The sequence below is a fragment of the Lampetra planeri genome, chromosome 45, assembly GCF_965212315.1.
Source record: "Lampetra planeri chromosome 45, kcLamPlan1.2.h2, whole genome shotgun sequence".
NCBI lineage: Eukaryota > Metazoa > Chordata > Hyperoartia > Petromyzontiformes > Petromyzontidae > Lampetra > Lampetra planeri.
This window is the reverse complement of record NC_136151.1, coordinates 4,415,158-4,428,129: the sequence shown is the minus strand read 5'-3', so window position 1 is coordinate 4,428,129 and position 12,972 is coordinate 4,415,158. Positions and strand designations below refer to the sequence as shown.

At 45.8% G+C, this 12,972-nt stretch overlaps 1 protein-coding gene across 1 annotated transcript; it reads left to right on the top strand.

The window, feature by feature from the left end:
- Positions 1 to 5,026: 5,026 nt before the first annotated feature.
- LOC144733034 (uncharacterized) lies at positions 5,027 to 12,680 on the top strand. The gene is made up of 2 exons (XM_078614758.1): positions 5,027 to 5,985; positions 10,758 to 12,680. The coding sequence occupies exons 1-2, from the start codon at positions 5,398 to 5,400 to the stop codon at positions 11,049 to 11,051; spliced, it is 882 nt and encodes a 293-aa protein (XP_078470884.1). The 5' UTR covers positions 5,027 to 5,397; the 3' UTR covers positions 11,052 to 12,680.
- The last annotated feature ends 292 nt before the right edge of the window (positions 12,681 to 12,972 follow it).

Here is a 12,972-nt window from a genome sequence, read left to right as displayed (position 1 = left end):
TTAAAACGGTAACACATCAGAAAACTTCCCCTCGCAAAGTATTAAGTTCGTTAATTTTGTTCTTTCTAATGAAGAACGGAATATTTAAATTGAGTGGTTTCCAATGGGCACGTATTTAAATGTAAGAAGTTGAATCATGTTGTCAACAATTTTCGTGTTTTTTGCGGAAAAATACTAATTCTTGGAATAGTTGTTAGTGGCCTGATCGTAGATAAAATAAAAAAAATAACTTTAGGTTAATTATTATATTAATTGAAAAATTTGCCTGGCGAAGACAGCCTTCATGAACAAATAATAACCATGCTATTTCGAGGTGCGGAAATAAAATATGATAATATATGATCTGGGAGTTCAGGATTGGCTCAAGAAATCCTGGCTGCTGATGAGAGCTAATGTCGAAACCGTCTAATCAATGCCGCTCATAAGATGCCCTCCCAGATGGGGTTGAGAGTCAAAATTCCGTAATTTTTTTTACGTGGGCAGGCCGGATATTCGAATGTGAAGGGTGGCGGAAATCGTCTGCCTGCCTAATTTGTAATACTCCCCGTAACGACCCGAACCACTACAGTGTGTGAGTGTTATCAGTCGCGCACACACAGCGCAATATTTTCCGTCACCGCAAGAAAGGAAGTGAATCGAGTCTGGTGGTGAAACCATAAAAACGCACAGTGTTTGGTGCCATTTTCAAAATTAAACGAAAAAAAACCCTATTATCATTCCTTATCGGCCATGGTCAATCTACTGCTTGATGAAATGCCTCCTCAAAGCCACCACCGCATTACCGAAAACTCTATGGTGGCTAGGATATGTTAACTCCCTCGCCTGCTATACAGGAGGTCGTGGGTTCAATCCCGACCCTGACGATGCCTGCTGCTGCTGTATATTTGGAGTTTGCGTCTCTCTCTCTCATCATCATCACGGTGGCTAGGAGATGTTAACTACCTCGCCTGGTATACAGGAGGATCGTGGGTTCGATCCCGACCCCTGTATATTTGGAGTTTGCATGTCTCTTCCTCATCATCATCACGGTGGCTGGGAGATGTTAACTACCTCGCCTGGTATGCAGGAGGACGTAGCGGTGTCTCTCTGCCCATGGTAGCGTGGATTTTTCTCCAGGTCCTCCGTTTTTTTTCTCTCCACATTTAGAATCGACGTCACGCGTTTGGAATATTTGGCTGCTTGAAATCTCCACTCGATAGCCGGCACTTCATTGAGCTGCCATCGTTTGTGATTGCCAGGTCTCTTCTGAAAAAAGAGCTACACAGTAGCTCAGTGGGGCCTTCCACCTGGTCAAATAAAAAATAATATTTAAAATATATTTTTTTTAAACACGCTATAATGAAATGATTCGTATGAGTATTGGCAGAACTCCACGACTCCAGGAAGTGGCCCGAAGCTTGCCATAACGTAAGGGACCGTGTTGATTTACAGCCAACGTCAGTTGAGCGTGGACAATTAGACCCAAGCCGAAACATAAGATATACAAAAGTTTGTTTTAAAATATATATATTTTTAATGATAGAATATAGTATTGTCATCAGTATGACATACGTATACCAAGTTTGCAGCCGATACGACATTGGGAAGTGGGTAAAATTGAGTTACAAGATTTGAGGATACAACAGACAGAGTGAGTTAAATAAAAGCGTGTGAATAAAAAAGTGTCGTTTTAGTGTGGGTCTCTGTTGGTTACTGTGAGTGTCCGTGGGTCTCTATGGTTCTATATAGGTCTCTGCGGGCCTCTTATGAGTCTGTAGAATCAACGTCACGCGTGGGAGGACTGGTGTCACTTGACGAAAGGGGGGACTCAAGGATAACTCTAGATGTCTGCAACATTTTTTTCTTTATTAAAATCCCACAGTTGCAATCGGTGGCAAAACCATTCATAGCAGCCCTGCTTTTGCAGTCTAAAGTTGGATTCATTAAAAACGGTTGAATATTCAAAAACAACGTCTTCTATTGTGGCCTAAAATTGCGTCGTCATCGACAGTTGAACATTCAAAAGCGGTGTTCCGGTCTGGGTGTTAAAAAATAAAACACAATAAAAGATCCATTTTATTTACACTTAATGCGCACCGTAACATTTTGTAAACGACACGTGCAATCATTAATAGAGGTCTGTTTGGTTTAGATCGCGTATAATATAAATGTGTCGTTAAACCCGCCACCACCCGACACAGCCAATCAGTAAGGTTTGTCACGTAAACAAAACGTGCCAATTCGTTACTAGTACAGCGCTAACCGATTGTGTTGGAGAGTAAACCCACTACAACATTTACGGTTCCAATAGCGTGACTTTTCGCCGGTAAATCACAACAACAACTACCAACATTGTCAGGCCACAACCACGCCACAGAGATCTGGAGAAATCCTCATCCTGTTTCGTTCTTAAACGAGAACAAACTGGCACCACGTGCAAGTTTGTTCTCGTTTTCACGATGACTGTGTGGGTGTCTCCAACTTTCTGAATGAAAAGTTAATTACAGAACCATAAAGCCACAACTTTCGTGCTTTTCAACCTCTTTGGACATGGTTAGCTTCCCAGAAACTTTACACAATCAAGAAGTATGTATGTGTGAGTAGTGTGTGTGAGAGTGTTGTTTGTTTAAAAAATATATACTTTTCAGTTAAACATCTCAAGTCTATCAAATGCATCATCGGGTGTCCGTTTATCATAATTTCAGTTTTATTTGCTATTTAATTTTACTCAATATAGAGCCACTGCGATTATAAGACTCTGTGTGTACATTACAAAGCCGATATGTGCAGCGAGGCTGACGTGATGCTTTCTCTCAGAACAGAACAAGTTTGCTATTAGCCTCTGCTGTGTAGGCAGCAACCCGGGTGGTGGGCAGAGGGCAAACAGGCAATGTCAGAACATGGGTGCTATTAGCTTGCACACTACTGCCACTTTACCCCTGTACGACATGGTGCTAGACAAGGTTGTCCAGAGTGAGATCCTCCTAGTTGAAATCCAGGTCTCGTACGCCATCACATAGATAAACTTCCAGGTAGCGCACAGGTCCTCTGCTCAAAGAGAACTCCTTAGCTGCGGCTGGAAGATCACTTGTATACCAGACCCTGCACACATATTCCAGTTCAGCTGTGCAGAGGAAGCTGAAGAGTAAATATCTTGGCAGGCACGCAACTTGCTTACGTCTGTCATGTGTCGGATAATTAGGACTTTTTCATCTGCATGAGCAGACAGAGTTATTTTCATGTCTGGCTCCTTAAGGACTAGCCCTGGAAGCCTTCTCCTTAGCAGGTACGGAAGAGGTTCCAGGACAACTGAATATTTGCTGCCGTGACAGGGGATAGCCTTGCCTAATCCCTCTGCTGAAATAAATGGGTGCACGTAGAGACCCGTTCACCTTTCTAAGACACTCTGCACTACTGTAAAGCAATGCAATGTGCTGAAGGAAGTTTCCTTTCAGTCCAAATGCACTCAAAGTAGCCAGGAGATATGTATGGTCTACACTATCAAAAGCCTTTTCATGATTTGGGAGACAGGACTGCTAGTGGGATCTTTAAGCATCTGGACAAGATGATAAGGTCTGGATGATTATTGATGATTAGGTATCTTACGATGAATATATTGTCTTGGATTGCGCATCCTGGAACAGTGCGTGACTGGTCCCTGTGAATGATGTGTGCTAGAACGACTTTGAGCCTATGCGATAGCACTCTTGCTAGAATCTCATAGTCAGTACATAGCAAAGACACGGGGTGCCAGTTCCTCAGGTGCCGCAGATCACCATTTTTTGGTATGAGGCAAAGTACTGCTCTCCTGCAGGATTTTGGCATATCGCCTTTGTCCAGTGCTTTGGTTAGCACTTGCAGATATTCATCCTTAAGGAACTCCCAGAAACTGCTGTAATACTCCATCGTAAGGCCATCGAGTCTAGGTGATTTATTTCAACCCAGTCCTTCAAGGGCCTCTTCTTCTTCTTCTTCCAGTGTCTTGTTCATGGAGGTCCGGGTTATTGGGGCTTAATTTCGGCTGTGTGTGGCGGGATATATAAACTTTTAGGTTGAGGTGTAGATTTGTGCAGTAGTTTCAGGCTGCCGCGCCCGCCGCAATAAGTTAAAATGTAACGTTGTAAGCCTAATTTTGGCGCCCCTTTACCTTGGCGCCCGGGGACGACATATGTACCCCCCTGCCCCCCCCCCCCTAGCTACGCCTCTGGAACCGATCTTAGTAGAATTCCCTCGTCTCTCCGCTCAGGCTTTGCCCAATAATCAGCTGACCACCTCTATTGTACAGGCACGGTATGTGCTTCGACTGGCCCCTCCTCTTTTCAATGCTGGCAAAGAATTTGAGGCCTACATCAGCCTCCTTGAGAAAGCTGGACTTTCGATTGAACGTAAGCCCCTTCAGCTTTGTGCAGATGGACTTTTCGAAGTAACTCGTTTGCTTCCTCATAATTGTTTATTGCAGCAACATGGCCTGGGCTAAGTTCAGCCGTAAGTTCTAGGACCTCCCTGTCCAGTGCAGCAATATTGGACTTGGCTTCTCTGGACCTCCATTTTGAGTAGCATTGGCATAGAAGCTATAGTTTACCCTGCTTGCTTGCCCATCGCCACGTAAATAACCTCTTGTTGTAACAGCTGTCTCGCTGGTTCAGCAGTTCCACTGCTGGATATTTTTTTCTGCCTGAGGACGACCGCTTGTGTTGCGATTGAAACGTCGTGATATAGAATTTTTATTTTATTTATTTTTCTATCTATATGACCTTACCGAAATAACCAAAGAGTGTGGAGGGAAACTGGAGGATCCAGATAAAAATCCACGCGACCATGGGGAGAGAGAGAACACGCACACTCCAAATATACAGCAGGAATCAGGGTCGGAAACCGACCCACGGCCTCCTGCATACCAGGCGAGGGAGTTAACATTTCCTAGCCATGGTCATAGCTCAAAAACAAAGTGAATTATCATCATCACGTGGGAAATGTATAGCAGCCAAGTCCGTTGGAACTTGCTGGGGGTGGGTTGGGTAACTTCCTTGTTCCCCATTTATTTATTTTTAAAACGAGCTGCTTGCACTGCGTTGTGGCTTGGCCTTGAATTCGAGCGCTGCTGCTGCTACTACTGCTGTCGCTTACCTGCGTCTGTATCGAGACCGAACCCACACTGTGTCAACCCGTACGGTTTACCCCGTATTCTTATACAGGGAAATTGAGTTTGCAGGTCCATACGGCATACAGCCGTTTCAATACGGGCAAACGAAAATATTTGTCTGTTTGCTCGAGTTTCTCCCTTGTGACGGGACCTCGTGGGATGAACGTTGCGATTTATAAGGGGCACGGGGTGACCATTAAGGTCTGAATTGGTCTATAGAAAGGTAGGGCACTGATAGGGTACCTGAACCTGCAACCCGAGCAGAATAGACAACAATGTCGTCCTTGACGTCTTTCCTCTCTGGTCAAAAAGACCTCCTGCCCACCTTCGAAACGCTCATCACGGGCGTGCTCATACCCATCATGTCTAGCCTGACGGGTGTCTACTTTAACATGCTCGCCTTCCGCTGCCCCTGCGCCCCGGCCGAGAATGTCGAGTATGGCTGGAAAGCTCTGTTCATCCCTTTCGCCATCATCCTCATGGTGTCTTTCGCCATCCAGCTGAGGTCAATCGCGGTGGCGAACAGATCTCTGTGCCGCGACTCCGTGTGCCCCCACATGTGCCTCTTCCCGTTCACGGCGTTCATGAAGCACGGGGCTTTCATCGTTGCATCGCTCGCTTGGATCGTCATTGCCTACTTCCACGGCAGTGTGCCGATCTGCATCGAGGTCATGAGCCTGGACTGGCGCCACCGCTTCTCGGTGCTCGCCCCGAGCCTCTCGCGCATGAGCGAGGAGGAGAGACGCGGGGTGCTTGCCATGGTGCCCTGCGCGAATCAGGATCCTCTGCAAGGACTCGTCCCCAACGGCACCAGCAAGGAGGTGCAGTTGGTTATCGTCAACTACCTCCACGCGACCGCTCAGGTACACACTTTGGTAGGGGGGGGGGGGTCGATCTATCGCCAGTCGTTGCTTCGTGCTCTTTGAGCAAAGCACACAGAAAGGCGATGAGTGGGAATGCGACGTGTGAATCGCTACGGTTGGTTTGTCGGTGCGATGATCGTGTGTGTTGTTCGCGGTGACTAGGAGGTGTTAACTACCTCGCCTGCTACACAAGAGTGCGTGGGTTCGATCCTGATTCCTGATACTGTTTATTTGGATCTTCTTGGTTATTTCGGTAAAGGCACGTAGAAGGGAAGTAATACAATAACAAAAATAAAACATTATAAAACACAACGCAAGCAGCCGTCATCAGGTGACATGTTCTTCACCTGAGGACGGCTGCTTGCGTTGTGGCCTAAACGTCGTGAGAATTATTTTATTATGTTTTATTTTTATTATTTTATTACTTCCCTTCTACGTGACTTTACCGAAAGAACCAAGGAGATGAATCCCTGCAGTCACGAAAGCTTTAAATCGAAATCTTTATTTGGAGTTAGCGGATCTCTCTCCCTGTGGTCGCGTGGATTTTTCTCCAGGACCTCTGGTTTTCCCCTCCACATTAAGAATCGACGTCATGCGTTTAGAGTATTTAGGTACTGCATTAAATTTCCACACGATGATCAGCCGCTTCGTTAAGCTATCATTTGTGATAGCCAGGTCGCTTCTGATAAAGAGCCGTGCAGCTCAGATTAGTGACAATCATCATCATGTCGTATTACTCTGGAGACCAGGAGATTCGATGATAATCAATGTTCATCGACAGAGTGGGTCGCGTAAAAAGCTGCTGTCATCCTCCTCCACTACAGCCATACGAAAGGAGATGTAGAAGGAGATCACGTCGCGAAATTTTAAATCGTATCTTGTCGTGAAAGTTTACACGACGGGGGAAATGTACCTTCCATTGCTTTCGCCCCACATCGGTGGCGTTCAAGGCCTGTGCTGTTAAAATTTAAAACATTTTCCTCGTCGCGTTATTAATTTGTATTTTATTTTACCAGGCGTCAAACTCCACTGAGATGTGTAGCTCTTTTTACACGCTTTTATTTAACTCACTCTGTCTGTTGTTGTATCCTAAAATCGTGTTACTCAATTTTAACCCACTTTCCAATGTGGTATCAACTGCAAACTTGGTATACTTACGTCACAGTGATGACAATGCTATATTCTATCATGAAAAATAATATATTTGTAACATTTTTTTTTATATGTTATGTTTCGGCTTGGGTCTAATTGTCCATGGTCAACTGACATTGGCTGTAAATCACCACGGTCCCTAACGTTATGGCAAGCTTCGGGGCCACTTCCTGGAGTCGTGGAGTTCTTCCATTACGAGTACATTTCATAAAAGCGTGTTTGAAAAAAAGTTTTTTTTAAACATTACTTATTAAGAAGCAACCTGGTCATCACAGATGGTAGCTCAACGACGTGTCTGATATCATCATAGTGTGGATATTTTTTGCAGCAGCAGCCAAATAATCTAAGCGTGTGTGACATTGATTCCAAATGTGGAGAGAAAAACTGGAGGATAACATCTCGCCACTGCGGCGCGCCAGTTTGTGGTTTGCGGCTTTTTCAATTAAAATAAAAACGCAGCCTGGTTGCGCACTGGAACAACAACAGCAACAGTGTCCCGAATATAAACTATGAACTCTAACTATAATAATTTTACCAGGTAAGGGCCCAATGAGCTACTACATAGCTCTCTTTCAGAAGCGACCTAGCCATGATAGCTCAAAGAAGCTGCTTATCATCACGTGAACATTTATAGCAGCAGCCGAATATTTTAAACGCGTGACGCTGATTCCAAATGTGGAGGGAAAAACCGGGAGGACCCAGAGAAAATCCATGCGACCATGGGGAGAGAGACACCGCAAACTCCAAATATGCAACAGGCATCAGGGTCGGGATCGAATCCAGAACCTCCAGTATACCAGGCGAGGTTTGTTAACATCTCATAGCAACCGCGGGAGTATGAGGACCATTAATGAGATTTAAAGTTACAAATGAAATGTGGTTTGAATTATTCTTATTAAGAGTGCAATGACGCCGACATACAGTGTACTCGGAGCCTTTTATTTGACACAGCACCAACACTAGGCCCGGCATCTTGTTTGGCTCTTAAAGCTCGGTACGCTACCCTCCCCTTGTGCTTCTCCCCTTTAAATACTTTTCGAGCCCACGTCTCTAGAAGCTTCCCTCACTCCACTCCTTTTGCCGAGTCTTCGCCCTTCTCCCTCAATGGTTGCCAACCGTCACCTTAGCGCTCAACCTCCGCTTGATCCTCTCCTCCAATCCCTTTAAACCTTCGCCTCCCGACCAATCCCTGTGGAGGCCTGTCTGCACCAATGGGAAGCCATTGGCTGCTTCTTTGCTGTCTGTCTGCCCAAACGTTTGCTTCCGTTGAGTGGTCTGTTGCCTCGGTTATTACGATAGTGTATATATAATGCAAAAAAAAGGTTGCACATAGAAGAAGACCTGATGCAGGCAGTGATGAGAAGGAAATTGGCACTAATGTTGACACCATATGTAGGATGGACAACAATAGGAAAATTAAAAGTGTTGTTAAAAATATATATGGAAGAAACCAGATAGAGAGGGAAAGAATATGGAGGGAAGACCTCACAGAGATATGGCTTGATGACGACATCGCAAGAGATTGGTGCCAGAATGATGGGGCCACTGCTAGAGCAGAGTGACACTACAAGACAGAGAGAGGAAAGTGGAAACACCAAATGACGAAATGTGTAGTGGTCACACACTACTACTACTATGGGACATCTGCCCATGGATCGTGATGATGATACACTACACTATTATATACTACACTACTAAACACTACACTATTATACACTACACTACTAAACACTACACTATTTTGCACGACACTACTAAACACTACACTATTATGCACGACACTACTAAACACTGCACTATTATGCACTACTTTACTATACACTACACTATTAGAAACTACACTACTATACACTACACTACTATACACCACTATACACAGCACACATATACATTAAACTACTATACACTACACTACTATACACTGCACTATACATGCCACTAATATACACCGTACCACTATACACTCCACGACGATGATGTGGCACTACCTGAGCAGAGTGGCACTATAAGACTAAGAAAAGAAAGCGGAAACATAAAATGACGGAACGTGCAGCGGTTACCTACTCCTACGGGTTATCCGCCCCATGGATCGTGATGATGATATAATGTTGTCCGTCTCTGAATTGTAATTCTTAAATGTGTTTTTTTAATGTTAAGTCAAAATGCTGCTGTCTCCAGTTGCCTGGGTGAAGAGTAAGCAACGTTTTGGTCAATCCTAGCCAACTGGCTCAAACACGTAGTACACTAACACAGTGATAAATATAGGTACATAGAGACTAATAAAGGCTCATAAAGATACACATTGACTATGGGTCCGGGTGGCTGTGGGTCGCAGTGTATGTATTATTTCACACCGTACGTATCGAACCGTGCCAATATGTGGGTCTCTGGGCCCCTATGGGTTTATGGGTGTTTATATGTGTCTATGTGGATCTCCATGGGTTTGGGTGTCTGTGGGTCTCTATATATGTATCTATGTTGACCTTTAGCACTGTACATAACCAACCGTGCTAATCTGTGGGTATCTGTAGGACTCTATGGGTGTCTCTGTGGGTGTCTATGGGTCTGGGTGTCTGAGTCCTTATGTAAGTATGTTGAAATTATGTCGCACTGTACATAGCCAATAATGCTAATCTGTGGGCCTCTGTAGGTCTTTATGGATGTCTCTATGGGTCTGGGTGCCTGTACGTCTCCGTGTATGTACGTATGTTGAAATTCTTTTGCAATGTATGAATATGACTGTGCTAATATGTGGGTCTCTGAAGGTCTTTATGGTTATGGGTGTCTGCGGGTCTCTGTGTATGCGTAATGGGTTCAATTCAGATGCACACTGGAACTTTGGGAGGCAACACTATTTATTAACACAACGGGTAACTCTTAACATGACACATAGGGTGGTGACCACCGACCTATCCTCGCTAACACCCCCTATCACTCGCTAACACTGACACTCTCATACGACTAGCGTGGCCAAGCCAGGAGGGCTCCTGGTTGGCCACGCTGACTTGAGGCTTGACTCTACTTTTTCATGATGGCGTCTTAACGAGGCATCTTTATCCCGGACCCGAGCAGCCCCGCATCAGGTGCGGAGCCCACTTATATTCGCCTCGGCGTGCCCGGGCCACGCCCACCTTCTCGAATCCTCGAGAAGGTTCAGCCCCTAGCCACGCGACCCTCAAGGTCCCCCTGGGGTCCCCGGCCCCCACCTTTATCCGGTCACGTGTCCGGCCGGGTTCACACAGAGTGCCATGGCCTGACACAACCTCCGTGGCACTGACGACAGCCTCCCGGCTCCCCGACCCACCGTGACGTCATTCCAATATACCTGACGTAGTGACGTCATGTGTGTATAGGCTCACACAGTCGTAACGCTACAAGTCACTGCATATGTATGTTGAAATTATTTCGTACCATATGAAGCCAACCGTGCTAATCTGTGAATCTCTGTAGGTCTTTACTGGTGTCTCTATGAGTATCTCTATGGATCTGGGTGTTTGTGGGTCTCTGTGTATGCATGTTGAACGTCTTACTCCACCGTACATAGCCAACTGTGCTAATCAGAGTACAACCAAGTTGGTTCATTTTGCTTTTTTTTATGTCTGTTTTTGTTTCTGTCTCAGGACACGGCATGGCTATTTTTGCTAGCCATGACAGTCGACATACTCCTCATGCTCTCCGTTCAGAAGCTCATCTTCAAGAATATCGCTCAGGTTCAGGACAAATACGTGCAGTGTGAGGAGCAGTTAATCAGAGAGAAGACGGAGGAGCTGCAGCCCTCTCCACATCTGGGCAAGTCGATGCCGGGGCAACCACCCCAGCCGAGGGATGTAGAGGAGACTGAAATGGCACAGCTTCTGTGCAGCGGCAACGAGAGACAAAAACAGGACAAGCAAGGGAACCAACAGATGGTTTAAATCCGGACAGTAATGTTGTGGTGGATGTGAGCAATGCCATGAAGGGAAGGCCAATTCCAAGTGGCTATACCGCTCATGGTGACTGTAGCCACTGCAGAGGTAAAATGGGGTCTCTAGATGGGTGTAGGGGGCTGGTGACCCCTCCAGCTTCAATTCAACTACCACAAAACTACTTGCAAAATATCGAACTAAGCTGGTACAGGAAACCCCGGCGGGACAGCCGTCTATGACAACTCCCACCACTCCTCACCTTCTCATCAACCAGAGGTGAGGAGAGGTGGTGGCTGCTTACCCCGTCACCGAAGATGAACATCAATGGAGGGATTAGGCAAGACCGATGAGCAAGATGCCTTCTATGATCACCTGCTACAGGTGCTAACTAAAGTGGCCCCTCGAGATAGAGCAATCCTGTTGGGTGACTGTAATGCCCGAGTTGGTAATGATGCTGGCACATGGGCTGGAGTGATTGGAAGATATGAGTCAAAATATGTAAATAACAACAGTAGAAGGCTGCTCGACTTCTGTGTAGCCCATTGGATTGTAATTACCAACCACACTGTTCTGGCATTGGCGCATCCACACAACATAATGGATGGATGTCGGGTCCAAACAAGAACATCTGCTGGACTATATAGTAACGGAACAGTGGATGCAGGCACATGTCCTTGACACCAGTACCTACCGTGAAGCTGATCTGCTGCCCACTGACCATCGGCTTATCATCTGTAAGATGCGCATTTCAATCTTCCATTCAAACCCACAATGGCGTGATCTCAGCTAGCTGATGACAGTGGCAAGCACGAATTTCATCATTGCAGCTGGGATTGGCATCGTCCCCCCACCTCCTTCTGATTCCAAGGGGGAATGGGTGAGGTTTAGGACTGTGGCTCATGCAGCTACAATGGCTGCTTTGGGTACAAGGTCCAAACCTCCCCAAAGACCCTGGCTGATGGAGGAGGTGTTCTGGCTGGCTGGAAAAAAGTGACAGGCCCAATCCCACCGTCTATGGCATCCCATGTCGAAGATTGAGGAGGCTTCCCGCAGCCTTCACTCGGAGGATTGGAGAGCCATGTGGTGCTTCAAGGATGAGTGGTGGTGGCGAGTTGCAGAGGAGATGGAGTCTGCCTCACTAGCCCACGATCATAAATCACTCCTTAACTCCAGCCAAAAAGTTACTTGCATCGCCACACCTATCACCATCCTTAGGGGAAGGAAAGGTGATCCGATCTCCGACCCCTCGGAACAGGTTTTCAAATTTGCTTAGCATTTTTGTGAGGTCTTGTGGGAGGGGAATTCCCTCAGCCTGGAAAACATCATGGGACAAAGTGGGGATTACCCTATTCATATTGTTGGCTCTTTCGGTAAAGCCACGTAGATAGAAAATAACATAAAAATAAAAAATGATAAAGTAAAATCAAATAAATAATACAATTTATAAACTGAAAATAATAAAAGCAAAAAACCCACGACGTTTCGATCGCAACACAAGCGGTCTTCATCAGGCGGAGAGAAAAGAGGTGGCAAGCCTCTAAATGCAACTGGTTATAAGGGCTTTCTAAGTGAGCAAAGCTGTGTGGTGTAAACAGCATGGGCAGGGCAGCCAGCGCAAATGTATGAGACAATGGGGGGAGGAAGGGGGCAGAGACAGGGGGAGATAGAAGGGGGGTAGAGATAGGGAGAGAGAGGGGATACAAGTAGAGCGTTAGACAATGGGGGGAAAGTGACGGGCAGAGATGATCTCTCAAGCGAATGCTGTGGGGGGTTAGCGTGTGTGTGCAGACTGCCCTATATGACATAATAACAGGCTGGATCACAACAACACTAATTGTTAAAACAACACTCCTACAACATCAGAGTGCAGTGCCACATTAAATACGCACTACAATGACAATAGTTTAAAGCGATTTGTAGCATGTTTTAT

What these genes read in the sequence shown, in the direction of transcription:
- LOC144733034 (XM_078614758.1), top strand. Translation starts at nt 5,398, where the DNA reads ATGTCGTCCTTGACGTCTTTCCTCTCTGGTCAAAAAGACCTCCTGCCC. An exon ending in ACCTCCACGCGACCGCTCAG is followed by an intron (nt 5,986 to 10,757) that starts GTACACACTTTG and finishes TTTCTGTCTCAG; the next exon opens with GACACGGCATGGCTATTTTT.